Source organism: Mustela lutreola, chromosome 4 (genome assembly GCF_030435805.1).
Source record: "Mustela lutreola isolate mMusLut2 chromosome 4, mMusLut2.pri, whole genome shotgun sequence".
Classification (NCBI taxonomy): Eukaryota; Metazoa; Chordata; class Mammalia; order Carnivora; family Mustelidae; genus Mustela; species Mustela lutreola.
The window spans coordinates 95,355,786-95,381,794 of NC_081293.1; the positions used below are offsets into that span (position 1 = coordinate 95,355,786).

General features: G+C 39.4%; 1 protein-coding gene across 2 annotated transcripts in view; it reads right to left on the bottom strand.

Annotated features, from left to right (window-relative positions):
• The window catches only part of AMPH (amphiphysin), a 263,695-nt gene that overhangs the window by 43,804 nt on the left and 193,882 nt on the right, over nt 1–26,009 (bottom strand). For both annotated transcript variants that reach the window (XM_059170541.1, XM_059170540.1), the window contains exons 12-15: nt 14,089–14,205; nt 10,447–10,470; nt 8,418–8,441; nt 5,674–5,706 (exon numbers count right to left, since the gene is read on the bottom strand). In XM_059170541.1, coding sequence (XP_059026524.1) covers nt 5,674–5,706; nt 8,418–8,441; nt 10,447–10,470; nt 14,089–14,205 — 198 coding nt within the window. The remainder of the gene's footprint in view (nt 1–5,673; nt 5,707–8,417; nt 8,442–10,446; nt 10,471–14,088; nt 14,206–26,009) is intronic.

Below are 26,009 nucleotides of genomic sequence, written 5' to 3' on the forward strand. Positions count from 1 at the left end.
TCTGAGTATAGATTCTGTGTCTCTTTGGTTAGGTTTATTCCTAGGTATCTTATGGTTTTGGATGCAATTGTAAATGGGATTGACTCCTTAATATCTCTTTCTTCTGTCTTGCTGTTGGTGTAGAGAAATGCAACTGATTTCTGTGCATTGATTTTATATCCTGACACTTTACTGAATTCCTGTATAAGTTCTAGCAGTTTTGGAGTGGAGTCTTTTGGGTTTTCCACATATAGTATCATATCATCTGCGAAGAGTGATAATTTGACTTCTTCTTTGCCGATTTGGATGCCTTTAATTTCCTTTTGTTGTCTGATTGCTGAGGCTAGGACGTCTAGTACGATGTTGAATAGCAGTGGTGATAATGGACATCCCTGCCGTGTTCCTGACCTTAGCGGAAAAGCTTTCAGTTTTTCTCCATTGAGAATGATATTTGCGGTGGGTTTTTCATAGATGGCTTTGATGATATTGAGGTATGTGCCCTCTATCCCTACACTTTGAAGAGTTTTGATCAGGAAGGGATGTTGTACTTTGTCAAATGCTTTTTCAGCATCTATTGAGAGTATCATATGGTTCTTGTTCTTTCTTTTATTGATGTGTTGTATCACATTGACTGATTTGCGGATGTTGAACCAACCTTGCAGCCCTGGAATAAATCCCACTTGGTCGTGGTGAATAATCTTTTTAATGTACTGTTGAATCCTATTGGCTAGTATTTTGTTGAGTATTTTCGCATCTGTGTTCATCAAGGATATCGGTCTATAGCTCTCTTTTTTGGTGGGATCCTTGTCTGGTTTTGGGATCAAGGTGATGCTGGCCTCATAAAATGAGTTTGGAAGTTTTCCTTCCATTTCTATTTTTTGGAACAGTTTCAGGAGAATAGGAATTAGTTCTTCTTTAAATGTTTGGTAGAATTCCCCCGGGAAGCCGTCTGGCCCTGGGCTTTTGTTTGTTTGGAGATTTTTAATGACTGTTTCAATCTCCTTACTGGTTATGGGTCTGTTCAGGCTTTCTATTTCTTCCTGGTTCAGTTGTGGTAGTTTATATGTTTCTAGGAATGCATCCATTTCTTCCAGATTGTCAAATTTATTGCCGTAGAGTTGCTCATAGTATGTTCTTATAATAGTTTGTATTTCTTTGGTGTTAGTTGTGATCTCTCCTCTTTCATTCATGATTTTATTTATTTGGGTCCTTTCTCTTTTCTTTTTGATAAGTCGGGCCAGGGGTTTATCAATTTTATTAATTCTTTCAAAGAACCAGCTCCTAGTTTCGTTGATTTGTTCTATTGTTTTTTTGGTTTCTATTTCATTGATTTCTGCTCTGATCTTTATGATTTCTCTTCTCCTGCTGGGCTTAGGGTTTCTTTCTTGTTCTTTCTCCAGCTCCTTTAGGTGTAGGGTTAGGTTGTGTACCTGAGACCTTTCTTGTTTCTTGAGAAAGGCTTGTACCGCTATATATTTTCCTCTCACGACTGCCTTTGTTGTGTCCCACAGATTTTGAACCGTTGTATTTTCATTATCATTTGTTTCCATGATTTTTTTCAATTCTTCTTTAATTTCCCGGTTGACCCATTCATTCTTTAGAAGGATACTGTTTAGTCTCCATGTATTTGGGTTCTTTCCAAACTTCCTTTTGTGGTTGAGTTCTAGCTTTAGAGCATTGTGGTCTGAAAATATGCAGGGAATGATCCCAATCTTTTGATACCGGTTGAGTCCTGATTTAGGACCGAGGATGTGATCTATTCTGGAGAATGTTCCATGTGCACTAGAGAAGAATGTGTATTCTGTTGCTTTGGGATGAAATGTTCTGAATATATCTGTGATGTCCATCTGGTCCAGTGTGTCATTTAAGGCCTTTATTTCCTTGCTGATCTTTTGCTTGGATGACCTGTCCATTTCAGTGAGGGGAGTGTTAAAGTCCCCTACTATCATTGTATTATTGTTGATGTGTTTCTTTGATTTTGTTATTAATTGGTTTATATAGTTGGCTGCTCCCACATTGGGGGCATAGATATTTAAAATTGTTAAATCTTCTTGTTGGACAGACCCTTTGAGTATGATATAGTGTCCTTCCTCATCTCTTATTATAGTCTTTGGCTTAAAATCTAATTGATCTGATATAAGGATTGCCACTCCTGCTTTCTTCTGATGTCCATTAGCATGGTAAATTCTTTTCCACCCCCTCACTTTAAATCTGGAGGTGTCTTCGGGCTTAAAATGTGTTTCTTGGAGGCAACATATAGATGGGTTTTGTTTTTTTATCCATTCTGATACCCTGTGTCTTTTGACAGGGGCATTTAGCCCATTCACATTCAGGGTAACTATTGAGAGATATGAATTTAGTGCCATTGTATTGCCTGTAAGGTGACTGTTACTGTATATGGTCTCTGTTTCTTTCTGATCTACCACTTGTAGGCTCTCTCTTTGCTTAGAGGACCCCTTTCAATATTTCCTGTAGAGCTGGTTTGGTATTTGCAAATTCTTTCAGTTGTTGTTTGTCCTGGAAGCTTTTAATCTCTCCTTCTATTTTCAATGATAGCCTAGCTGGATATAGTATTCTTGGCTGCATGTTTTTCTCATTTAGTGCTCTGAAAATATCATGCCAGCTCTTTCTGGCCTGCCAGGTCTCTGTGGATAAGTCAGCTGCCAATCTAATATTTTTACCATTGTATGTTACAGACTTCTTTTCCCGGGCTGCTTTCAGGATTTTCTCTTTGTCATTGAGACTTGTAAATTTTACTATTAGGTGACGGGGTGTGGGCCTATTCTTATAGATTTTGAGGGGCGTTCTCTGAACCTCCTGAATTTTGATGCTCGTTCCCTTTGCCATATTGGGGAAATTCTCCCCAATAATTCTCTCCAGTATACCTTCTGCTCCCCTCTCACTTTCTTCTTCTTCTGGAATCCCAATTATTCTAATGTTGTTTCGTCTTATGGTGTCACTTATCTCTCGAATTCTCCCCTCGTGGTCCAGTAGCTGTTTGTCCCTCTTTTGCTCAGCTTCTTTATTCTCTGTCATTTGGTCTTCTATATCACTAATTCTTTCTTCTGCCTCATTTATCCTAGCAGTTAGAGCCTCCATTTTTTATTGCACCTCATTAATAGCTTTTTTGATTTCACCTTGGTTAGATTTTAGTTCTTTTATTTCTCCAGAAAGGGCTTTTATATCTCTCGAGAGGGTTTCTCTAATATCTTCCATGCCTTTTTCGAGCCCGGCTAGAACCTTGAGAATTGTCATTCTGAACTCTAGATCTGACATATTACCGATGTCTGTATTGATTAGGTCCCTAGCCTTCGGTACTGCCTCTTGTTCTTTTTTTTGTGTTGAATTTTTACGTCTTTTCATTTTGTCCAGATAAGAGTAAATGAAGGGGCAAGGAAAATACTAAAAGGGTGGCAACAACCCCAGGAAAATATGCTTTAACCAAATTAGAAGAGATCCAAAATCGTGAGTGGGGAGAAAGGGGATAAAAAGAGGTTCAAAAAGGAAGAAAGAAAGAAAGAAACAAAAAGAAAAGAAAAAGAAAAAAAAAAGAAAAGAAAAGAATTTTTAAAAAAAGAAAACACCTAAGAAAAAAGTAAAATATATATATATATATATTAGATAAACTAGTAAAAAATCGTTAAAAAAGAAAAAGGTAACAGTTAAAAAAAAAAATTTTTACCCGAAGGCGAGAAAAAAAAAAAAATGAAAAAGAAAAAATTAAATTAACTGCAAGACTAAAAAAAAAATCACAGGAAAAAAGCCATGAGTTCCGTGCTTGGCTTTCTCCTCCTCTGGAATTCTGCTGCTCTCCTTGGTATTGAAACCGCACTCCTTGGTAGGTGAACTTGGTCTCGGCTGGATTTCTTGTTGATCTTCTGGGGGAGGGGCCTGGTGTAGTGATTCTCAAGTGTCTTTGCCCCAGGCGGAATTACACCGCCCTTACCCGGGGCCGGGGTGAGTAATCCGCTCGGGTTTGCTTTCAGGAGCTTTTGTTCCCTGAGCGCTTTCCGTAGAGTTCCAGAGGACGGGAATACAAATGGCGGCCTCCTGGTCTCCGGCCCGGAGGAGCCGAGAGCCCAGGGCCCCACTCCTCAGTGCGCCCTCAGAGAACAGCGCCCAGTTACTACTGTCTGCCTGACCTCCGGCCGCGCTCCGAGCTCACCGAGCCTGCGACCGGTTCAAGGTAACACCGAGCTGCGAGCTTACTGTCAGCTCTGTCTCTGTAGCCGGCTTTCCCGTTCCAATACCCGCAAGCTCTGCGACACTCAGACACCCCTGATCCTTCTGTGACCCTGCGGGACCTGAGGCCACGCTGACCCCGCGTGGGCTTCGCCCCGGTTTAGCCTCTGGAGCGATGTCCCTCAGCGGAACAGACTTTTAAAAGTCCTGATTTTGTGCGCGGTTGCTCCGCCGCTGGCCGGGAGCCGGCCCCTCCCCCCGGGGTCTATCTTCCCGTCGCTTTGGATTCACTTCTCTGCCGGTCCTACCTTTCAGAAAGTGGTTGTTTTTCTGTTTCCAGAATTGCTGTTCTTCTTCTCTTCGATCTGCCGATGGATTTTCAGGTGTTTGCAATCTTTAGATAAGCTATCTAGCTGATCTCCGGCTAGCTGAAGCAGTCTCAGCTTGCTACTTCTCCGCCATCTTGACTCCTCCCCCTGAACTTTTTCTATAAAATGCTCTTATATAATTTTGTTACTCTTTACAGAAGGTACATTTATAATGGATAAACATACCATTTTAAAAAAAATGGGAAGTAAGTAACAATTCTTATAACCTGACTTTTCCAATGAGTTTTATGCAGACTAAAGAGATGCATTATCTTCTCCCTCCATGGTTGTGTGTACCTGTATTTGGATTCGGGTATGGGCGGTCTTTATCATTTTACAGGTAACATGGGGCGAAAGCAGTCAAACTTTTAAATAGAGAAATTCTTAACATTAAAATTAGAAATTGTTCATCTCTAATTTTACGATAAAACATTCATCACAGACAAGCCTGTCTTAAGTCTCCCTTGAAGAGGTTTTCAGAACTTACTCCAAGAGCTGTGTGGTCTACACTTGCGTGGGTTACAACTGTCTATCTGTTGGGTCATACAGAATGATGGGACAGTCCATCTTGTGGCTCCTCTTCCACAGACACCCAAGGGAAATTCTGCCTTCTTGATCAGAGCCAATCTGTGGCTTCTGAACCTCAAAGAGCTCCTGCTTGAAGAATGACTGAAGAGGTAAGGTTCAAAGTAGTAGGGCTCTTATATTAATCTGAATAAGGAGGATCCTAAAAACCATTTCTACTTTCTAAGGACCCATCTCATTGGTTCAAAACAATCCCACCTCCTTTCTTCCAACAGCTGAATCTAGTGGCTCTCTCAAGTCAGGAGAACTTCTCATTTCTAGTAGAGGAATCAGCCTTATTCCACGACAGAGCTAACAATTTTAATAGCTACTACAGCTGGGAAGCACTTAGTAGGTGCTACTAGGCAAAGTGCTCCGCAAGCATGACTCACTGACTCTTCACAACAATCCTACAACGTTGCCACTATTACTGTTTCCATTACTGAAATTGGAAGTCATAGGGTCAAGTTTTGCACTGACATGCTTCAACATCACGCTCTTCTAGTGACACTGAGGTCCATATTTTAACAATTTGTATCATTTTCAGCAGACAGAATGTGCCAGCGAATCGATCTCTTACCTGGGTGAATCCATTAAATGTACTACCAGAAGCCTAAACAGGAAAGAAAATCAAAGTATGTTATGTTTTATCGTTTTTGTGGGATCAGTAAATGTCCACCAGACAAGTTGGAAAGTGAAGACTACTACATGTTTTAAAATAATACAAAAGGTTGCTGTGCATGAAAGTGTTTAGGAAATGTAAAAGGCCATACAGTATTATTTTAAATAGGCTGACAAAAGATTATTTTTACAAATAATAATATTTACTGGCGTGTGGCTCAGTGTTAACCAAAGTCCACTTTCACAATGGAGATGAAGATGATTCCAGAGAAAAGCCACGAAGGGTTAAGTAGATCCTTTTTTAGGCCACTGATAGAATCCAGAAGTATCTTCAGTATTTCTCTAATACATCATTTGGATCGAAAGCTATTATGAGAGTCTATAGTTTCAGGGGACCTGGGTAGAAACATATCATGTGCTCTTACTGTTGTAGAATCACTCTAGGAAGATTAGTCTGTTCTACATATTTTTAGTTGTTTTTAGTGTTTGAACAGTAAAAGTGAAAATAGAATAAACAATAAATGGGATGGTAAAATAGACTCATTAGTTCCCAACACAAAGATCCTGCTTTTGTAATTGGTTTTTTGTTCTTTTGTTTTTTGTCAACCTATTTGTGTTTGGTCTGCACAGATTTCAAGGAGATGAGGCAAGCCTCAGAGAAGACAGTGATGGATGGATAATGAAGTAGGTGGGAAACATTAGGAAAACAGAACCTACAGAAGTCTTTGGCTAGTCTATACTACATAGTGGGGTAAGTACCTCTTCTTTATCAGGCTCTATTTCTTGGTACAACAATCCATATCTCTGGTTAGCAATTTCATCTTCAGATAAATCTGAGTTGCTGATGTCACTGTCTTGGGGACTAGCAGAATTCTCGGTGCTAACATTGTGGGAGGTTCCCAGAATGAAGGGTCTAGCTATCTCTCGACTTTGTTCCCAGCAGTTAGCAATGGCTTGCTCCCCACATAAATCCACTGCTAAGTCCAACTTGCCTTCAACTGTATCAAAATGCTCCCAGCAATTATCTAAAACTTCTGTATCTCTGATAGGCCAGTGGTTAATAGGATCAAGCCAACTGGCTTGGCCATCTGGTATACCAGAGAATTCTAATATATCCATATTATTCACTGCTGGATCCAAGCTCAGCTGCCAGATTTGACCTGGATATGTTGCCCAAGAGTCTGTTTTTACAATCGTTGGCAAGTTAAGGGTATGGCTGCAGTTCCCAGTTGCTGTACTTTCAGAACCCTCTATTATTGAGTCTTCTGCCTTATGCAAACACCAATCTCTCCTGTTTGCATTATTTTCCAGAGAATAATTAAACTCTGTCCTAGAATGAGCTGCCACTTGATGTTTTAATGATGAAACAACAGCCTGATTTTCATTCCTGTCAACCCTAGGAGTATGTAACATAGCCTTATGTTGAATATCCTGGTTAGAAGAGTCTATTAAATTTTTCCTTATGTCTTTTCTAACTAAACCACATCCCTCAGGGCTTTCATTTTCACTATTAGATACAGAATCAGTCTGGAAATGCAGATTAAAAATATCTGTGTGATGGGTGGGATTAGCTCCAGATCCCTCTATAATTTCACAATTATGAATTACTACTTGATTCCCCTCATCTAGCCCTTGGCTTCTGTCCCTAAATTTAGCTGCTGTATCTACTCTTTCTAGGTCTTCTTCTAATACATCAGTCTTATCAAAATATTTTTCATTGGCCTTTTCAATTTCCTTACAACCAATTCTTAGATCTTTCTTCATTTCCTCTTCACTAACTGCTGTGGCCTCCTGGTTTTGCTTTCCCAGTGTCTTAAGAAGACCTACTAGCCTGTCTCTTGTACTTTCACACGCTTTCTCCTCAAACTCCTCTGTACCTTCTAGTGCCTTGGTATCAATAACTCTAGTGTCTACCTTTTCACATGTCTCCACACCTGCCCACATAGAATCTTCTATCTTCTTTTTCTCTTCTTTTTCTTCTGACTGTTTAACATCTTCTTGATTTTCTTTAACCAGGCCACCAGTTTCTGTGGCTGCCATCTCTGAAGCTGGTAAGTCATGAGGCTGCTCCATCTCCGTAGAGGCCACTGTGACAAATTCAGCCTCAGGCACAGGCTTTGGGTACAGGTGCTCATTTCCACACAGAGGGGCTGGCCCCATGATATGCTCACCCTGTTCAGCTACAGTGTGCCAGTCAGCAGAAGAAGCAATTCCAGTGGATAATCCCATGTCTTGCTCTGCTTCAGAGAGACATAAAGAGCCTTCTTGAGACCCACCTTGGGTAATTGCCTGGCTGACACTCTCTGTGCTACCATTAGGGCCCCAAATAAATGCACCTAGGTCAATTTGAGATCTTTGAATTTCTTCGGCCAACCCACTGTCTGGAGTTTCCTCCATGATCAGGTTACACAGGGAGAGACTTTTTGAAGAGTCAGTCTTTAGAGTATGCAGAATAGCAAAGGAAAAAAAAAAAAACAAAAGATGAAACAGATCATGGTAAGAATTGATGAGAAACGCAAAGCTCTTCAGTAGAGTAGTATCAGTTAAACAAAGCTAGAGTATTTAAATTAACTGTCTTAAGGTTAAGTCTGCGATTAGCAATGCCATGAGGAAAAAAAAAAAAAGTTCATTGTAGGTAATATTCATTATATAATACACATTAAATATTTTTAAAAATCCAGAATGTTCTGGATATTTACCTACCGGCTGTACCAAATCAGTGCTTGTCTGTATGAGTTAAAAAAAAAAAAAGATAATCAATAATAATAATAATAATAATGGGTCAAAAGAAGCAAATTCTCTGGCACATTAAAATCCCATGCTGTCCAGAGTCAATACTCTCCTGAAAGTTGCAGCTTCTACTGGTTTGAGATTAAATTTCACAACTTGTTTTGTGATTGGAATGAGTTTTGTGCCAATACTGCTTAAGACCACACAGTTGAAACATGAAGAAAGCCTCTCTCATTTTCTAGTTAACAAAAATGTTTTAGGGCTATTATAAGACTCCTGATTTAGCAGACTTTGAAATGCAAAGTTTCAAATAAATAAGCAAACCCGAGAACACCAGAATAAGACCAAGCCCCAGCAGCCACAAAAGTACACAACATCATGTGCTCTGACACAATATCAGAATAAATCTTTACCAAACTCACCCCATTCTTGCTTCTGCCTCTGAGGTAGTGTTTATATGGAGGATGATCTGGTACTCCCCACTCCCCCATGTTCTCCCCCACCCCGCCCCCAGACTAGAAGCATTATCTGCACACAAACGAGCAACATGGAGAGACTGAGAGGATCAAGAAACAGCATTTATGTATAGGGAGCTAGAGCTTTGCTCCCTGCTACTATTCTTAGCAGTTTTGTCCTCTGAAAGGACCCATGATCCTTCTAGATGATACCTCCTTTCTCACCATACCATTCCTAGCTAGGAACAAGTGTATTATAACCTCAGCTAAAGATATGAAATAATGGAATAACAAAACATTAGCAATGTCCTCTTGATCATGAAGACCATTAACACAGAATTCAAATGTGGCTAGAATTTAAATATCTATGTATCCCTTTTTATGATTACACAAGCAAAGCCATCTCACTATAAAAGATGTTTTCAATCAACATTTTTTAGGTGTTCTCTCAAGAGCCTTCCATGATGCTTCAAGGATCCTAAGTAGTGCAGTATAAACACACTCCTATGGAAGGGAAGGGAGCAGTCATCTTTGTGTTCTGCTCCCTGCTACAAGAGTAGCAATGTCACTTTAGAAGATTAGGCCCATGAATAGCTAGATCTAGAAAACTTTCCTGTTGCTGTCTCACTAAAAAAGAAGTTATCATGAAACTCAATAGTTGAGTTCTGAAGACCATGTGACCAGAGCTTTTCCAAAACAGGGCAAATGCCCCGCCCGTGAGTGATGTGAGTCTCCATATGGGTGTGGTCAGCCTCTGAGTCCACATGGGTGCTGCCACCACAAAGCTCTGTTCCGCGTCTTTTCCCCAAATTCTAACTTCTGGAAGTGCTCATCCTTACCCATCAGATTAGCTGAATACACACCATTACTAGTAACGGCTACCTTTTATTGATCTTTACTGGATGTGGGGCTAAGCACTCTATAGATACTATCTACTTCATCCTCACACAACCCTCTATATAGGCATCCTTAACCTTATTTTACAGATGAGAAATACAGAGACTGATGAAAGACAAGTCCATAAATGCTTAAAATCATATTGTTATAAAAGGTTGAGTCTGGGCTCAAATCCAGGTCTGTCTGGCTCTAAAGCTCTAATTCTTATTGAGGAAGCTTCATTATCATAATAATACAAAAAGAAGTTCCCGGTGCAGATAGCCTGCCCCTTACATTTTCTCATCCATGATTTCTTCTGTTCTATTTAAAATCAACAAAAAAATGTGCCCTGTCTTTGCTACAACACCTCCAGTAGCCACCGATAACCACAGGAAGAAGCACAAAGGGGCCTAACACCAAACTGTTGCTTATCCAGGGCTCTGGCACACTGACACTCTTTTCCTCACCATTGTTTCCAGGTGCTGGCAATGCTTGGAACCATCAGGGAGCTGATGATTGCTCTAGGGCACTACACTGTCATTAGAAATGTCTAGGTCTTCTTCCCACCACAGGTGAATATAACAGGGTTATATAAATATAACATATATAACAGGGTTTCCAAATGTCTGGGGATCCAGATACATCAAAATACAAGCTTTTATTACTCTTACCGTCCATAGGTCCCAGGGCAATGTCTGAAAAGAGATAAACAAAAATATGGTTAGCCTGCAAATCCCACACATGTAAAAAATACTAAGTGACCAAATGTCTTGAAGGAAAGCATCTGAAACACTGAGCACAGCACTGTTCAACAGAACTCTGGTGATGCTGATGCTCCCTGTCTGTGCTGTCCAACATGGCAGCCTCTAGTCACATGTAGCTACGGGCCCTTGAGATGTACCAGCGTAACAGAACTGAATCTTAATTTTACATAATTTTATTTAATTTGAATTTGGATAGTGAAAAGTGGCTTGTGGCTACCATACTAGACACCAGAGAACCAGTCGATCTGCTTTTTGCTCTACAAGTTGAAAGCCGTATCTGGAACATGATGAATGGGTTTACTTTAGCACTTGTGTGCATACCCGCACATGCACACACACAACCCCATACACACACACACAGTTAAATGAAGTACAAGGTATCCAGATATTAGAGTTTCTCACATCTTTGGGGACATGCAGATCTGAGTCATTGCCAATACTACCCCTTCCCCTACCACCACCATATTCAAAATGTTGCATTATGATCAGTTTGATGGTAAATGAACCCCACAAAAAGAGTTCTTCAATACGTTGAGTTAGATGATAACACAGCTCAACTAAGAGATAATCATGCAGATTAGCAGGTGCTCCCTAAGACATATGGATGAATTAGACTTACTGCTGGCATTTTAATTATCAAGCTCATTGATCCTGGGGAATGGATCCAAATGGCTCAAGTGATTTCTGCCGCGTGTTTGGGAAAGTGAAGGAGACCTCTCTTTCTCATTTCCTTTGTGACTGAGAACTGCTGCCAAAGCCACATCCTTTTCTGCCTTTGTTTTTGTGACTGGAACAGATCTTGTTTATGCACTAGTTTTGAATCACTAAATGAGTGGCAAATTAGAAAGCCTGGTACGCTAAGAATCTGGGAGTTTCCAGATGGGGTCACAGAGGTCTCATTAGGATTCTGCACTACAGAATGTGGGCTCTGCGGTTCTGAGTGAGCCCACCCCCCTACCCACCAATCCTCCAGTCTGGGTCTGCTCAGACCGTTCGGCCCCAGCCACCCAGCTTCTCTGTGCAGCATGGCAGGTCTCTGGGTTAGCTACCACCTGTCAATGACTAAGAAAGGAGATTGGAACAGCTGCAGGGAAAGCCATAGTTATTTGCATGTGGACTCCTGAAATTAATATGTACTCCCTGATTATACAGATGATTTGGTTCTTCTTGCTTCCAGGGCCCTTAAGAATCATAGCCCCTAGAAGCTACTCTATATTCTTGCATAACGCAGACAGCACTGGTATTTTCTCCAAAGGAAGGCAGCAATGTGGAACAGCATGTTTATCAGTCCTCAGGATCATGAAAGGGTGTGTTAACTCCTGTGGACACTCTGGAGATCACAGGTGAGGTGTTGTGCTAGCAGTGAGAACATTCATTTAAAACTCTGGGTCAGGTGATGGGTAAGGGAGATTATTCTGAGTGAAGGAGAAGAAAGGCCAGCAGAATCTAATGGCTCTGTTCTTTTTGCTATTGCAGCCTAAGACTGTCCCTGGTGAAAAGAAGATATGATTAGAGACGCTCCCAGAATGACGCTGCTATGAGTTGACTCAATTAGAGCCACCGGGACCAGGGGCAGTGCTTTTCCTAACTGCAATGATGCATTTTCTTCCAAAGACTTTTGAAGGTTTAACTGGGGTCTTTTTTTTTTTTTTTAATTCTGAAAGAATCTTTGTTCTAAATCTACACAGGGTTCTATGATCTGTGGATTTATTTAATCATAAGTTGATACAAAAGAGACTTCTCTCTCGATTCAAACTCAAAGACAGAAATGCTGTGGCATCTCATCCACTGACCCCAACAGCATTAACTGCAGAAACCTGCCTTCTGCCACTAGAGCAGTGAATGCTGGAGAGCATGGCAGAGGAAGGCCCATGAATTCTGCACAACAAAGAAGCTCTGACAGGGAAGTATTCTGAATGAGATGTGCATTCATTTTCTGCTTTCCTTGGCCACCAACATAGAACCTCAAAACTTGCTGACAATTATTATGTTAGCATTTCCCAAAGTATATCTTAGAGTACATTCCAATGACTGTTAATAAACTTTCATTAAAACAGATTTCTGGGGGTGCCTGGGTGGCTCAGTGGGTTAATCCTCTGCCTTCGGCTCAGGTCATGATCTCAGGGTCCTGGGATCGAGCCCCACATCAGGCTCTCTGCTCGGCAGGGGGCCTGCTTCCTCCTCTCTGCCTGTGTCTCTGCCTACTTGTGATCCCTGTCTGTCAAATAAATAAATAAAATCTTAAAAAAAAAAACAGATTTCTGTGGTCAAATTTGGGAAACTCTAAGTTAAACATGTCCACACAGTTTTTTCTTTTAATTGTAGAACATCTTGGAAGCTTTACTATTCCAATGCATATTATGACTCTCCTTTTAAAAGGGAGTTAATAGAATTTTCCCAAACATTTATCTAAGAGACCCATTTTTGCAAAATATCTTTAAGGCTAGTATCTGATCTGCATACTAATTATTTGCTTTATTAACATCTCAGATTTTTAGTGTTCCTATATTAAAACAGGGAGGCCTTTAAAAACCCAGTCACATTATGGAATAAAGCATGGATTAGGAGAAGCTTATTTATCAAGGTTTATACTAAGGTTATTATGGTTTAACTGTAAGGTATCAGAAGACTTCAAGATTGAAAAATTGAGTGAGGTCTCAATTCTCAAATTTAGTTTGTTAATATACCTTCATTAATTAATTTGAAATATACTCTAGCATCTTTGGATTTGCCCAAATTTAAGTGTGAGCCTCTAAGCACATCAAAAATACGGATATAAAAAATTTCTGTTTAGCCAAATTTTGAGTTAACCTCCTTTCATGAGCATAGGCAATTGTAAAGGATGTCTACTGCTGAAGAATCATCCAGAAGTCATTACCAAGCCCACCTCCAAGATCCCTCTGCTGGAGAACACTGTGGCGATCACTATGGAAGTAGGGAAATGTTGAGGGTGAGGAAATGCTGAGCAAGGACAAGCTGGATAAGCAAGGCCAACTCTGGTCATAGTCAAGATCATATGAGGGAAGCTTCTGGAATGTGGAGGGGGACAACATCATCGAGTTCAAAACTACCAAGACTGGAAAGCATTTCTGTTGGGGCATAATTTCAATGTTATTTCTAACATGCTTTAGTCTACAAAACATAAGGAAGGAAAGTGGAGAAAACAGTAAGATTAAGCCCAGAGCCCAAAGAGCTTCATTTAGAGAAGCCAGAAAATGTACTATTCAAAGCTGACCACTCTGAGGGCAAACTAATACTGACAATAATACTGACAATTACTCGGAGATGGAGGATTCCTGGGCAAACTGGAATGCATGGCTATCCCAGCTCTATGTACAGAGAATGCTAATTGTGGGGGGAGCTTTGGAATGAACTATGCATAAGGTCCTTTTTCTACCCTTCCTTCCCATTGGGTTATGTTTGTCAACTCCAAAGAAAAGTAAATAGTCACTTGCAATAGGCGAGGCTCCTGGACAGGCATCAGCTGCCTTACAGAGCTTATTCAAGTTCTGATATGGCACCCCCAACACAAGAACCGCCACTAGATACCTGCGACATGGGGGAATGAGTCACTCCAGCAGAACCTGGAGGGGCCACCTCAGGCTTGAAAGGGTCGAAGTCCAGATCCAACAATGTCTCCTCTTTCTTTACCTCAGGGACTTCATTCTGTTAAAATGAAACAAAAAATAGTGTGAGACTTTGTGATATAATCCATGTATGATCCTCAACACCACTGAATACCCCCAAAGCAGGCTCTGGTAGTTTCCAGAGTTAACTTCCCTTCATGAGCACAATGACGCAGGGTTCTGGGATCAAGCCCTGCATTGGGCTCAGCAGGGAGCCTGCTTCCACCTCTCTCTCTCTGCCTGCCTCTCTGCCTGCTTGTGATCTCTTTCTGTCTGAATCCAGCCAATGAAGAGAATGTCTGAGAGGTATATCCTGATGCCACCAATATCCAAGGATTCCCCTTTGCTAGTTCAGAAATCTCTGATCAAGAATTACAGATGATCAGATGGCTTGGATCCATTCTGTAGCCCACCGCCATAATATCCCCTATGAAGTCAGTATGTAAAAAGGAAGGGACACCGTCTATTGTGACTACATCCACCTGCCTCATGCCCTTGGAGGGACCTGTCCCTTGATCTAATTATTGTATGATCATTCTTCATCCATAATGCTGTTGGTCTCCACTGTGTATATGAGGGAGGGAGGGTGAAAGGGAAGACATGGGGAAAGAACCATGTCTCCCAACAGTCGCTGGAAAATAACATTCATGGTTTAGAAAGAGGTAAAACAAATAAGACCTAGGATAAGAGTCCTGCTATGATAATAGCAAAACATTTACAATAGTGAACATTAATATTTGTTCACTTATCATGATATTAAAAAATACATGGGCTTTGAAGTTAGCCTAACCCTGGCTCAAGTTACATAGTAAGGGTAGAGCTGAAATAAAGTCTCCATAAACTACCAAGGTGAATAGAACTGGGTCAGTTTTCACAGAATCAAGTTACATGTGTTTAATATTTGATATAAGCTTCAATTTTGACCATCTTTTACCTAGTAATTGAAAGGTCACAATCATGAATAAAGCACATGTAAGAATAGGGATGTTCAGAGGCACCTGGTGGCTCAGTCAGTTAAATGTCTGCCTTTGGCTAAGGTCATGATCTCAAGTCCTGAGATGGAGTCCCACATCAGGCTCCCTGCTCAGTGGGGGGCCTGCTTCTCCTTCTCCCTTTCTCTCTCAAATAAATAAATAAAATCTTTAAAAAAAAAAAAAGAATAAGGATGTTCAGAGAAAGATCTTATTTGTTTGTTTGTTTGTTTGTTTTCTTTGAGAGAGAGCAAGTACACACACATGAACACGTTGAGAGGCAGAAGGAGAAGGGAGAGAAGAAGACTACACACTGAGTGAGAAGCCCCATACGGGCCTCAGTCTCATGATGCTTCTATCATAATCTCAGCCTAAATTAAGCGTAATTAATATCAATCACAGACATAAAATTTAAAACTGTATGTAAAACTTTGAAATATAAAAGATAATACTTTTTTTAGTATCCATACTCACTGGAGTAGAAATTCTGTTTCGATATCATGCTACAGGTTTTGAGCTATCTATTTTGCAGCATAATTATTCTTAAACACTTTTAAAATTTCACAAGGATAATGCTATTCTGATATCCCTGTTTCTTTAATAATTACAATCACAAAACTATCAACAGATTCCTTTGGCCCCTATTCAAATCTGCATCAGTTCTGTTTTTCACTAACATTTATATTGATGCAAATCATATTTTTTGTGAAATTCTGTTAACACCAATATTCATTCTGAATGTGCTAGACACTGTTCTGAGAACTTAATACATATAAATATTAACTCAGGTTAGGACACTTTGCTGCCGTCTAATGATAACAACCCCAGAACACTGTTATTGCCTTCAAAGAATTACCTTCCTAGAGTGCTCAAATGTATTCATTTCACTTTCATCATCTAATCCTTAGAAAATTCTGCGGTAGCGGCATCATTTCTCCATCTGGGGATGAGGACAACGGGCTAAATGAGCTTAGCTACTGTCCTGGTTCCCTCGGCTGCAGTGCAGTTGAGGCAGGACTGAAACAGCTGGATGCCCTGGACTCCGATGCTATTCCAGACTGCTACTAGGACCTGGTTCCCCATCTCTCAAACAGGCAACCCTGAGGATCTGCAGAGGAACTCCTGACAGTCTGGAAATGCTTCATAAAATGTTAACCCCTCCAAATATGTCCATTAATCCTCCATGAGCATAATGGATCCCCCTTAGGAACTTCAGATGGGAATTTAGACATCAGGGATGAAAAGACTATACGGAGCTATGCTTAGACTTTGCGATGGATCTGGGTTTACACCCAGTTTTGCCACTTGCTAGCTGTGTCTCTCTGGGCAATTAGTTCAGTTTCTTTTCTTTCTTTTTTTCTTTTTAATATTTTGTTTATTTATTTCAGAGAGAGAGAGAGCAAGTAGGGGAGAGGGACAGAGAGAGAAGCAGGCTCCTGGTTAAGCAGGAAGCCTGATGCAGGACTCGATCCCAAGACTCCGGGATCATGACCTGAGCTGAAGGCAGACGCTTAATTGACTGAGCCACCCAGGTACCTCTAGTTCACCTTCTTTGGGCCTCCATTTCTTCATGCATAAAATGTGAGTGATACAACCTAGTAAGAATACCGTGAGTAGTAAAGACAATGAATCCATTGTATATACTATATAGGAGATATTCTAAATGGAAATGGAAGCTACATGGTTATTAATTATATTGGTAATTAAGTATATCTGTGTAAAACCACCGTCTTCAAATATCCAAAATACCAGTGTGACTGCCTTCAAAATGTGCTGTTGGCATCTTCAAACTCAAATTCTATTTGGTTTTGCACCCTGAATTGTTGAGTGTTACCCTTAAGGCATTCATATCAAAGAGTAGTTGGGTAGAACTACAAAAAGAACAAAAAAGGAGTTGCCTGGTGATGTAATATTCCCTTATAAAATGACAAATCTGTCATTACATGTTGAATCACAGTGACATGTAATTTCACTTAACATTATAAAAGAAAACTAATCTCTCATTCCTTCTACCTGTGTTGCCATCAGAATAGATCTGATATGGTCCCAGCATTCTTAAGCTTTTGTAAGCTAGAGCTTAAGTACTGTTTTACCATTAAAAGTCTAGAAGAGGTGAGGGCACCTGGGTGACTCAGGCTGTTGGGAGTCTGCCTTTGTCTTGGGTCATGAACCCAGGATCCTAGGATCGAGCCCCATTCCGGCTCCTTGCACAGTGGGGCATCTGCTTCTTGCTCTCCCCCTGCCTCTTGCTCACCCTGCTTGTACTCTGTATCTCTTTGTGTCAAATAAATAAATAAAATATTTAAAAAAATTCTAGAAGAGGTGATCTAGAATGTGCTCTTAAGAAAAAGACTAGATGTATAAACCAAAGGGGGAAAATATCCAATGGGAAAATCCTACCAATTATAATAATCTTCTATACTATATTTCATGAAGTGTCTTCCACTAGGAACATCTAAGCTTACGTCTGAAATACTGAACTTCTTCCAGTACAGGTATATCATTTGACCATAATCTTTATGCCTACTTGCCATGGCCTCCTAAAGGATGGCGTTTACTTCCTTATCCCTTGCCTTGGGGATGACCATCTGTCATTCTTTGGCCAATGGTTGTTAGTAAGTGTCATGCAAGCAAAGGCTTGAAATAGGCTTGCATGGTTGACTTGCTTTTTTGTAATCCTGCCACTCACCATGAAAAGCAAAAGCTTTAGGGCAACCACTGGTGAAGGAAGGCGGGAGACACAGGGAGTGCACCTGGGCACAACATGACTACCTTTCTCAAAACCCATGTTAAAGAGAAATTCTTAAAATTGGCCAGAGAAGGGGCACCTGGGTGGCTCAGTGGGTTAAAGACTCTGCCTTCAGCTCAGGTCATGATCTCAGGGTCCTGGGATCAAGCCCCACATCGGGCTCTCTGCTCAGCAGGAAGCCTGCTTCCCTTCCTCTCTCCCTGCCTGCCTCTCTGCCTATTTGTGATCTCTGTCTGTCAAATAAATAAATAAACCTTTAAAAAAACAAAAAAAATGGCCAGAGGAAAAGAATGTATTACTTCACAGAGGAAAAGACTGAGATTAATAGCAGATTTATCACCAGGAATAATGCAAACAAAAAGATGGTGAGGCACTATCCTTAAAGTACTGAGAGAAAGAAACTTAGAATTCTGTGCCCCTTGCAAATATTTTTGAAAACAACAATGAGATGACTATTTTTTCATACACAGACAAAAAAAAAGAATTCACTGCCATCAGATCCATACTACAACTAATATGAAGGACATTATTCAGCCACAATAAGTGATACTAGATGGAAATATGGATCTATACAAGGAAATGACAAGCGCCAAAGGAATGAGAAATAGTAACTATGTAGGTAAGAATATATGACTTTAGTTATTATTTAAATTTCCTTAAAAGATAATTGACTGCTTAAACAAAGATAACAAAGTAACATGGCAACACCCATGAAACCAGTCAGATATGTAAATTACACATATTTGGATCTCTATGGGGGCAGAGGATCATCAGTCAAGGGGGTGCACCTTGCCCTGATAGTAGTTGATATTTTCAGCTGTACATCCTCTCAACCACAACTCAACAGAATGATGAGGAAGAGGAAACCCCAACAAAGAACCAGAGACAATGGCCTCTCCAGTAGATCTAGTGGATATGGATCCATGCAATATGTCAGAGATAGACTTCAGGGTAGACCACAGTCAGGCTGGAGACACTATTAATGGCAACATAGATGAAGGGAAGAAGTGAGAGCATATCTGACAGAAATTAAAAATGCTATCAATGAGATACAATCTAATCTAGATACTCTAACAGGTAGGATAAATGAAGCAGAAGAACGTATTAGCAATCTAGAAGATAAATAGAAAAGAAGGAGCAGGAGGAGGCCTGAAACAAACAGCTTAAAAACCATGAAAACAGAATTAGAGAAATAAATGAACACCATGAAACATTACAATGTCAGAATTACTGGGATCCCTGAGTGGGGGTGAAGGGAGAGAGAAAGGACTAGAAGATAGCTCTTGGAAGCTAAAGACCATCCTGCTCAAGAATGTTTTGGTAAACCAGAAAATAAAAGAAGAACATAATCAATTCATGGAAACCAATGAAAACAAAGAAACAAAGACACATCATTGCAAAACCTATGGGATATGGCAAATACGGTCCTAAGGGGGAAATACATAGCCAAACACGACTCACTAAAAAAAAAAAAAAGAAAGAAAGAAAGAAAAAGAAGAAAAAAACCTGAATATACAAACTCTCTTCACACTATTTAAAGAGCTGGAGAATCAAAAATAAATTATGAACAAGAAGGGAACAAGAAGGGAAATAATTAAGATTAGAGCAGAAATCAATGAATTAGAAACCAGAGATACAGTAGAACACATCAACAAAACTAGAAGCTGGTTCTTTGAAAGAATCAATAAGATCAATAAACCACTGGCCAGAGTAATCCAAAAAAAAAGAGAAGGGACCAAAATTAATAAAATTATGAATGAAAGGGGTGAGATCATGACTAACATCAAGGAAATAGAAACACTCATCAGAAATTATTATCAACAGCTATATGCCAGTAAGTTAAGCAATCTAGATGAAATGGATACATTCCTGGTAACCCATAAAATTCCAAGACTGAAACAGAAAGAAAATGACAACCTGAATAGACCAATAACTAGTAATGAGATTAGAGCAGTGATCAAAAACCTCCCAAAAAACAAGAGTCCAGGGCCTGATGGATTCCCTGGGGAATTCTACCAGACATTCAAAAAAGAAATAATTTGAGTTCTCCTAAAGCTGTTTCAAAAAAATAGAAACAGAAGGAAAACCTCCAGACTCTTTTCATAACGCCAGCATTACCTTGATCTCAAAACCAGTCAACAAAAAGGAGAATTTCAGAACAACATCCCTGATGAATATGATGCCAAAATTCTCAACAAGATCTTAGCTAATAGGATCCAACAGTACCTGAAAAGGATTATCCACTATGACCAGGTTGGATTTATCCCTGGAATACAAGTGTGGCTCAACATTCACAAACCAGTCAATGTGATAGGACACATAAATAAGAGAAGAGAGAAGAACCACATTAACCTCTCAACTGATGCAGAAAAAGCATTTGACAAAAACAGCATCTATTCCTGATTAAAACTCTTCAAGAATATAGGGATAGATGGCTTTGATGATATTGAGGTATGTGCCCTCTATCCCTACACTTTGAAGAGTTTTGATCAGGAAGGGATGTTGTACTTTGTCAAATGCTTTTTCAGCATCTATTGAGAGTATCATATGGTTCTTGTTCTTTCTTTTATTGATGTGTTGTATCACATTGACTGCAATATCATCAAAGCCATCTATGAAAAACCCACCACAAATATCATTCTCAATGGAGAAAAACTGAAAGCTTTTCCGCTAAGGTCAGGAACACGGCAGGGATGTCCATTATCACCACTGCTATTCAACATCGTACTAGAGGTCCTAGCCTCAGCAATCAGACAACAAAAGGAAATTAAAGGCATCCAAATCGGCAAAGAAGAAGTCAAATTATCACTCTTCGCAGATGATATGATACTATATGTGGAAAACCAAAAAAACTCCACTCCAAAACTGCTAGAACTTATACAGGAATTCAGTAAAGTGTCAGGATATAAAATCAATGCACAGAAATCAGTTGCATTTCTCTACACCAACAGCAAGACAGAAGAAAGAGATATTAAGGAGTCAATCCCATTTACAATTGCATCCAAAACCATAAGATACCTAGGAATAAACCTAACCAAAGAGACACAGAATCTATACTCAGAAAACTATAAAGTACTCATGAAAGAAATTGAGGAAGACACAAAGAAATGGAAAAATGTTCCATGCTCCTGGATTGGAAGAATAAATATTGTGAAAATGTCTATGCTACCTAAAGCAATCTACACATTTAATGCAATTCCTATCAAAGTACCATCCATCTTTTTCAAAGGAATGGAACAAATAATGCTAAAATTTATATGGAACCAGAAAAGACCTCGAATAGCCAAAGGGATATTGAAAAAGAAAGCCAACGTTGGTGGCATCACAATTCCGGACTTCAAGCTCTATTACAAAGCTGTCATCATCAAGACAGCATGGTACTGGCACAAAAACAGACACATAGATCAATGGAACAGAATAGAGAGCCCAGAAATAGACCCTCAAATCTATGGTCAACTAATCTTCGACAAAGCAGGAAAGAATGTCCAATGGAAAAAAAGACAGCCTCTTCAATAAATGGTGCTGGGAAAATTGGACAGCCACATGCGGAAAAATGAAATTGGACCATTTCCTTACACCACACACAAAAATAGACTCAAAATGGATGAAGGACCTCAATGTACGAAAGGAATCCATCAAAATCCTTGAGGAGAACACGGGCAGCAACCTCTTCGACCTCTGCCGCAGTAACATCTTCCTAGGAACAACGCAAAAGGCAAGGGAAGCAAGGGAAAAAATGAACTACTGGGATTTCATCAAGATCAAAAGCTTTTGCACAGCAAAGGAAACAGTTAACAAAATCAAAAGACAACTGACAGAATGGGAGAAGATATTTGCAAACGACATATCAGATAAAGGACTAGTGTCCAGAATCTATAAAGAACTTAGCAAACTCAACACCCAAAGAACAAATAATCCAATCAAGAAATGGGCAGAGGACATGAACAGACATTTCTGCAAAGAAGACATCCAGATGGCGAACAGACACATGAAAAAGTGCTCCATATCACTCGGCATCAGGGAAATACAAATCAAAACCACAATGAGATATCACCTCACACCAGTCAGAATGGCTAAAATCAACAAGTCAGGAAATGACAGATGCTGGCGAGGATGCGGAGAAAGGGGAACCCTCCTACACTGTTGGTGGGAATGCAAGCTGGTGCAGCCACTCTGGAAAACAGCATGGAGGTTCCTCAAAATGTTGAAAATAGAACTGCCCTATGACCCAGCAATTGCACTATTGGGTATTTACCCTAAAGATACAAATGTAGTGATCCAAAGGGGCACATGCACCCGAATGTTTATAGCAGCAATGTCCACAATAGCCAAACTATGGAAAGAACCTAGATGTCCATCAACAGATGAATGGATCAAGAAGATGTGGTATATATACACAATGGAATACTATGTAGCCATCAAAAGAAATGAAATCTTGCCATTTGCGACAACATGGATGGAACTAGAGCGTATCATGCTTAGCGAAATAAGTCAAGCAGAGAAAGACAACTATCATATGATCTCCCTGATATGAGGAAGTGGTGATGCAACATGGAGGCTTAAGTGGGTAGAAGAAGAATAAATGAAACAAGATGGGATTGGGAGGGAGACAAACCATAAGTGACTCTTAATCTCACAAAACAAACTGAGGGTTGCCGGGGGGGGGGGGTTTGGGAGAAGGGGGTGGGATTATGGACATTGGGGAGGGTATGTGATTTGGTGAGTGCTGTGAAGTGTGTAAACCTGGTGATTCACAGACCTGTACCCCTGGGGATAAAAATATATGTTTATAAAAAATAAAAAATTAAAATAAAAAAAAAGGTATATAAAAAAAAAAAAGAATATAGGGATAGAGGGAATATTCTTCAATTCCATGAATTCCATCTATGAAAACCCCACTCCAAATAACATTCTCCATGGGGAAAACCAAGAGCTTTCTCATTGAGATCAGGAACACAACAAGAATGCCCACTCTTGCCACTATTGTTCAACATAGTACTAGAAGTCCTAGCAACAGCAATCAGACAACAAAAAGAAATAAAAAGTATTCAAGTTGGCAAAGAGGTCAAACTCTCTTCGCAGATGATGTCATATTATATGTGGAAAACCCAAAAGTCTCCATTCCCAAATTATTAGAACTCATCCAGCAATTCAAATAATTTGGCAGGATACAAAGTCAATGCACAGAAATCAGTTGCTTTCTTATACACTAACAATGAAATTGTAGAAAGAGACATTGGAGAATCTATTCCATTTACATTAGCATGAAGAATCATAGGATACCTTGGAATAAACCTAACCAAAGAGGTAAAGGATCTATACTCTAAGAGCTACAAAACGCTCATGAAAGAAATTGAAGAAGACACAAAAAGATGAAAAAACATCCCACGTTCATGGATCAGAAGAATAAACATTGTTAAAATGTCTGTGCTGCCTAGAGCAATCTATAATTTCAATGCCATCCCATCAAAATACAAGGGGCATTTTTCAAAGTGCCAGAACAAACAATTCTAAATTTTATAGGGGTATAAAAGACCCCAAATCACCAAGGAAATGCTGAAAAAGAAAACAAAGATGGGGACCACCAAGACATCATGGTACTGGCACAAAAACAGATACATAGACTAATGCAACAGAATATAGAGCCCAGATATGAATTCTCAACTCTGCGGTCAACTAATCTTTGACAAAGCAGGAAAAAATATCCGGTGGAAAAAAGTCTCTTCAGTAATGGTGTTGGGAATATTGGACAGCTATATACAGAAGAATGAAACTCCACCATTCTCTTACACCATTCACAAAGATAAAGTCTAAATGGATGAAAGACATTAATGTGAGATAGGAAACCATCAAAATCCTAGAGGAGAACATAGGCAATAACCTCTTTGACATCAGCCACAGCAACTTCTTTCAAGACACATCTCCAAAGGCAAAGGAAACGAAAGTGAAAATGAACTTTTGGGACTTCATCAAGATAAAAAGCTTCAGCACAGCAAAGGAAAATAAAAAAAAAAAAAAAAACAAAGAGGGAACCCATAGAATGGGAGGAGATATTTGCGAATGAGACTATAGTCAAAGAGCTGATACTCAAGATCTATAAAGAACTTCTTAAACTCAATACCCAAAAAACAGATAATTATGTCAGAAAATGGGCCAAAGACCTGAGCAGACATACCAGTAGACATTCTAAAGAAGACATACAAATGGCTAACAGACACATGAAAAAAATGTTCATCATCATTAGCCATCAGGGAAAGTCAAATCAAAACCACATTGAGATACTACCTTACAACAGCTAGAATGGCCAGAATCAACAGGACAGGAAACAACAAGTGTTGGAGAGGATGTGGAGAATGGGGAACCCTCTTACACTGTTGGTGGGAATGCAAACTGGTACAGCACTTTGGAAAGAGGTTCCTCAAAAAATGAAAAACAGAAATACCCTATGACCCTGCAATTACACTAAAGGGTATTGACCCCAGAGATACAGATGTAGTGAAAAGAAGGGCCATCTGTACCCCAATGTTCATTGCAGCAATGTCCACAATAGCCAAACTGTGGAAAGAGCCAAGATGCCCTTCAACAGATGAATGGATAAAGAAGATGTGGTCCATACACACAATCTTATATTACTCAGCCATCAGAAAGGATAAATACCTAACATCTGCATCGACATGGATGGGACTTGAGGAGATTATGTTAAGTGGAATAAGTCAAACAAAGTCGATTATCATATAGTTTCACTTATTTATGAAACATAAAGAATAACATGGGGGGCATTAGAAGTAGGAACAAATAAATGAAGGGAGAGAAATCAGAGTGGGAGATGAACCATGAAAGACTATGGCCTCCAAGAAACAAAACTGAGGCTTTTAAATGGAAGGGGGTGGGGGATGGGTGAGCCTGTGATGGGTATTAAGGAGAGCACAGATTGCATGGAGCACTGGGTGTTATACACAAACAATAAATCATGAAATACTACATCAAAAACAAATGATGTACTGTATGGTGACTAGCATAAAGTAATTTAAAAATAAGAAAGATTAAGTTATTTTTACATTAAAAAGTAAAATCCAGGGGGAAAAAAGTAAAATCTATAACAAAAATAGTAGAAAAATCAGAAATGAGGAAATGTACATATATTACTGTGAATTTTCTTATATTACACCTGAAATACTATACCTGAAATGGTGTACTACTATTTGAAGGTAGACTGTAATAAATTAAAACATGTACTTCAAGCTGTAAAGCAACTACTAAAATAAGAAAACAAGTTATAGCTAATAAAATAAAAGAGTAATAAAAAAATCAATTAATTTAAAAGAGAGCAGTGAAAGCAGGAAGGGGGCTAAAATAGATGGCATGATAGAAAACAAATATTGAAGTGCTAGGTTTAATCTTCACCATGTGAATAACTACCTTGAATGAAACTGGTCTAATAATATAATGAAAAGCCGAGGTTATTAGATTGGACTAAGAAAGCAAGACTCAATAGATAATTGCCTCTAAGAACTGATTTCAAATATAGAGACACAAATAGGTTAAAAGTAAGAGGATGAAGAAAGATATAATATACCAGTCTAACCAAAAGACAGCTCAAATAGTTATACTAATGTCAAGAAAAGTAGATTTCAAATCAGAGAACATTATTAGGGATAAAGAAGTTCATTTCCTAATACAAAATAATACAAAAAGACATTAATTCTTAATATTTATGCATTCAATCATAGAGTATGAAGATACATGAGGAACCAAGAAAACAGCAAAAGGGAATTTCCAAAATGCACAATATGGGGCACCTGAGTGGCTCGGTGGGTTAAAGCCTCTGCCTTTGGCTCAGGTCATGATCCCAGGGTTCTGGGATCGAGCCCCACATTGCTCGGCAGGGAGCCTGCTTCCCTCTCTCTCTGCCTACTTGTGATGTCTGTCAAATAAATAAATAAAATCTTTTAAAAAAGAATGCACAATATTGTAGGGGAGATTTCACTAGACCTTCAATGTTATAGAAGATACAGAAAACACCAAGACCCAGTTTGACCTCATTTACAAAACATTCCATTATAATAGCAGAATACATATTCTTCTCAAGTGCATCCAGAACATGGAACATAATAGACACTATTC